Consider the following 3836-nt stretch of genomic DNA (forward strand, 5'->3'; position numbering starts at 1 on the left):
ATATAGAGGTCAATACCTCGCGATGAAATCATATGTTATTGTATTCGTCCTTATGGTTAAGGTCGGGTTATGACAGTAAATCACTAGAACGAGTCTTAACCGAATTACGGGTCGTGTTGGGTTCGAATTAGTCGAACCTGGGGGTTGAAACTAGATTAGAACGACATCTAAACGTGTTGATTCGGTGGGTTTTTGGTAATGGGAATGAATGGAACGATAAGTATACGAATTAGGGTTCTGGGAATGAGTAATCTCACAAAGGAGGTTACGTCTCGTATTTATACTGCATCCAGACACAGTCGGTTGACTGTGTGGACTCAGTCGATCGAGTGAGTGAACTCACTCGGTTGACTTTGTTTGCAGTTTAACTATTGATTAAAATATTAAAGCACGCACACAACTATTCAATAGTCACAATATCAAATGTTATTACATGACTGAATATATTTAAAGGATAAACGACTTAGAACTAGGGATTACATGCACCAGCATAGACTAATATGCTGCCTGAGTATGGTAGAATTGAGAGTTTGAATGTTTGCGTTAATTTAGCCGATCACTTGGTAAACTGTCCCACTTTGTATGATTTTTGCATCATGTTATGATTTTTACACCATTTGTTTCTGCATGTTGATACACACAATCTTGTTTACCAATAATAACCACGCATGATTGCTTGAGTGTCCACCGAGTTATCCAATGAAGCACATCACCCGGGTTCAGTTCTTGTTTATGCTAAATTGTTGCGCATAATCCGCAATTTACCTGGTACCAGGTCTCGCCCTCGGGAGGTTTGATTACCCGAGGTTTTACCTTCTATGGAGGAGCCAATGTGCTCGTTCATACGAGGGTTTATTCGCTTACCAAAAAAACAATTTTTTTAGGTGGGAAATGTATATTTTCAGTTTGAGAATATCAGTAAGTTTATAGCTCTATGTTCTGCCTTCTCTGCTCTTTCTTAAGTAAATAATTGGTCTTTAGTTTAAGTTTAGTATTATTATACCTTATGCTTAATATTTAGGATTAGATGCACTTAGATGTAACGAACTATATAGTCAATTGTATGTATTCAACAGGAAAATTTTCAGTTCTATGTATCAAACTTTCAAATACTGTTATTTGCATGCAAGTTTTTGGCAAGACAATTTGTAAGAAGTTTAAAAGTTTGATAATAACAAGATATATCATAATCCCAAGGCAGGTTGTTAACCTAAAGCGATTTATATATTTTTTTCTTTTTCTATTTAACATGGATGTGTCCGACCCGTTTTGCGAGCCGACTAATATCAGAGCGACCACGTCACGTTTTGCAGGTAATCCAGAATCGTCGAGGGTGAACTTCAGAAAGGCACCACATCTATGACATAAGTCCATACAAACACGGTTTTTTTATTCATATCATCAAGAGTATAACTATATTGATTTATTTATTATACATTAGTGATATATTTCTTATGAGGGGATTTTAGAAAAATTCCTACATCCAATTTTAATAAAATCCCCTATCTCACAGATAAATTACACATCTGAATGAAAAAAAAAAAAATAACAAACTGAAAAATAAGATTTTTTTTTTAATCATTTGTTAGTATCAGAAGGAGACCATGGTGTCATGTCCATAGGATAACTACCCAACACCCTCAAAAAAGATGTAAATTCCTGCACATCTAATAATGCATTTTGTGCTCTAACATCAGCCATTGAAGCTTCAAAAACCACATAAAACATGTACTCAAAATGTTTCGCTGTTCCAATATTCGCATCATCCTTAAACCTAATCGGCCTAATTCGATGAGGCCTGCTCTCGATTTTTGTCAAATTTATATTCCTAAACGCAAAAACTGACAAAACTTTGAATAACACAGACGTCCCATTCTCATGTGCAAACACAATGCTTGTTCTAAAAGGACGATCAGTTCGTGGTATGATTGGTTCACGCGCTAACATTACAAAACGAGTAACGTTATTGAAATCATCATGTATGTTGTCGATTAGGATGTTGAGTCCGTAGAGTTTAGCTGCACGCTCTGATGCGATTGCAGCTGTGTCACGCATGTTGTTTTTCGCGACAAGTTCTGCTGCTCCAGCAGTATTGTAAACGGCTTCACGTGTGACTTTTAGGTCGTGTTTCGTGAGTGTTTGCTCACATTGGGCTAGGGCTTGCGGATGGCTTATCACACGGTTCAAATCTTGTGTATGAACACCTGATATTTGACAATGTTAGTTAGTCTTTAGTGTTTTAAAACATATCAAACTATACCAAAACTCTGTTATATATATGTGTCAAAATTTTAAAGGCTTATATGGTATGTATCCCACTTTTAGTTGTTGCTATTGTACATATTTAATATAACTTATTCATCAAGTTGTTGGCTTATTTTGGCTAACATGACCAAAACTGGTTCCACATCATCAAAATAAGAGGTCACTTATACATACAATACAATATACAATATACAAGAACAATAATTAGTTGATAGCTAGAAGTCTTATATTATTAACATATAATAATTATTCTTCACCTAGTGTCTTAGGGTGCGTTTTATAAAACTAACTGATTAAGCACGATATGGTATATGGTTCAAATTATCAATGGTTTCAAAGGTTTTGATTGAATTTAATTCTGAATGACAATAACATAGAATAAACTATATGAATGATGTAAATTTATTGTTTTGAGGTTTTAAATGAATAAATCAACACATGTATTACAAAGACAATTTAAAGAGGATATAAAAAATGAAAGTGTTGAATGGTTAAAAAATTATTTCAATATCAAATGGTTGAATAGTTCAACATAGATTGTTAGATGGTTCAACATCATTTGGTATTTAGATGTTACTTACCAACCAGCATTCAGTGATTAATCATTCAATTATGAGTCAATCAAACGCACCATTAGACTTAAATATCATAACTGTCATGTTTAAACCTCACTAGCAATATCTTGGGTGAGGAAAAATATTCCAATTCAATGATTAGTCAAACGGGGAAAACATTATCCGTTTATAAAGCATAATACCTGGCAACGCTAGGAGACAATGGCGAACGGGAAGTTGGACTTCACCGACGATATGAAGGCGGTGTCTGAGAAGTAAATCATAATTCCAATGAATGCTACCACCGAGTGAGTTTTCAATAGGTAACACAGCGCGATCCGCAAGCCATAGCTCCACAGCTTGAAAAGCAACTTCAAATTGATCACAAGGAATGGATTCACATTCTGGGTAAGCTTTACCAGCAGCACTTTCACTGTACGCCCCTGGCACACCTTGATACGCAACACGAATCGGAGAATCATGCATTGGGGCCGCGGGACACATATCGTTTATAGTAAGTGGCTTAGGAAGGTTATTTTTAGTTGGTATTAGTTCTAAACTTTGTTGACCATTAACCTTGGTTATGTTTTCTATATCTTTGGTAACTAATTTCTCATTTTCGTGCTGTTCTGTGACGCATGTGCTTGCAAGTATAGCACACGAGCTCTGCCAATCATTACGACTTTTGCTAGCTCCAACGAATGTGAAATTGTTAATCGCTAACGCAACATAATCAGGATCAATGAACGAATCAGAGTGATGTTGATTTGTTGCACACTGAACCGCGAATTGGTTGCGGCTAGGTAACATTGATCGAGTCCATATAATGGACTTGTTGATGGTAAGTGATTGACCAAAAGACAACATGTTTATGTTTTTTTTTTTTTTTTTTTTTTGGGTGTTTATGTAAAATTATTATAATGAGAATTAAGGAGACGAGGAAGAATTGGACAGGAGATGAAGATATATATATAAGTAGAAGACTCATATTAATATCTCACCAAATTTCTTAATAAG

At 35.3% G+C, this 3836-nt stretch overlaps 1 protein-coding gene across 1 annotated transcript; it reads right to left on the reverse strand.

The window, feature by feature from the left end:
- Positions 1 to 1578: 1578 nt before the first annotated feature.
- On the reverse strand, positions 1579 to 3629 carry LOC139875843 (arogenate dehydratase 3-like). The gene is made up of 2 exons (XM_071863136.1): positions 3023 to 3629; positions 1579 to 2204 (listed from the first exon to the last, which is right to left on the reverse strand). Exons 1-2 carry the CDS (start codon positions 3627 to 3629, stop codon positions 1579 to 1581), a joined length of 1233 nt encoding a protein of 410 aa, XP_071719237.1.
- Between the last annotated feature and the right edge of the window lie 207 nt (positions 3630 to 3836).

The sequence above is a fragment of the Rutidosis leptorrhynchoides genome, chromosome 11 (genome assembly GCF_046630445.1).
Source record: "Rutidosis leptorrhynchoides isolate AG116_Rl617_1_P2 chromosome 11, CSIRO_AGI_Rlap_v1, whole genome shotgun sequence".
Taxonomy (NCBI): Eukaryota; Viridiplantae; Streptophyta; class Magnoliopsida; order Asterales; family Asteraceae; genus Rutidosis; species Rutidosis leptorrhynchoides.

Excerpts from the sequence above, each read along its gene's own strand:
- LOC139875843 (XM_071863136.1), bottom strand. The coding sequence starts at position 3,629 with ATGTTACCTAGCCGCAACCAATTCGCGGTTCAGTGTGCAACAAATCAA. Across the intron at positions 2,205-3,022 it reads TTGTCTCCTAGCGTTGCCAG|GTGTTCATACACAAGATTTG; the intron begins GTATTATGCTTT and ends GTCAAATATCAG.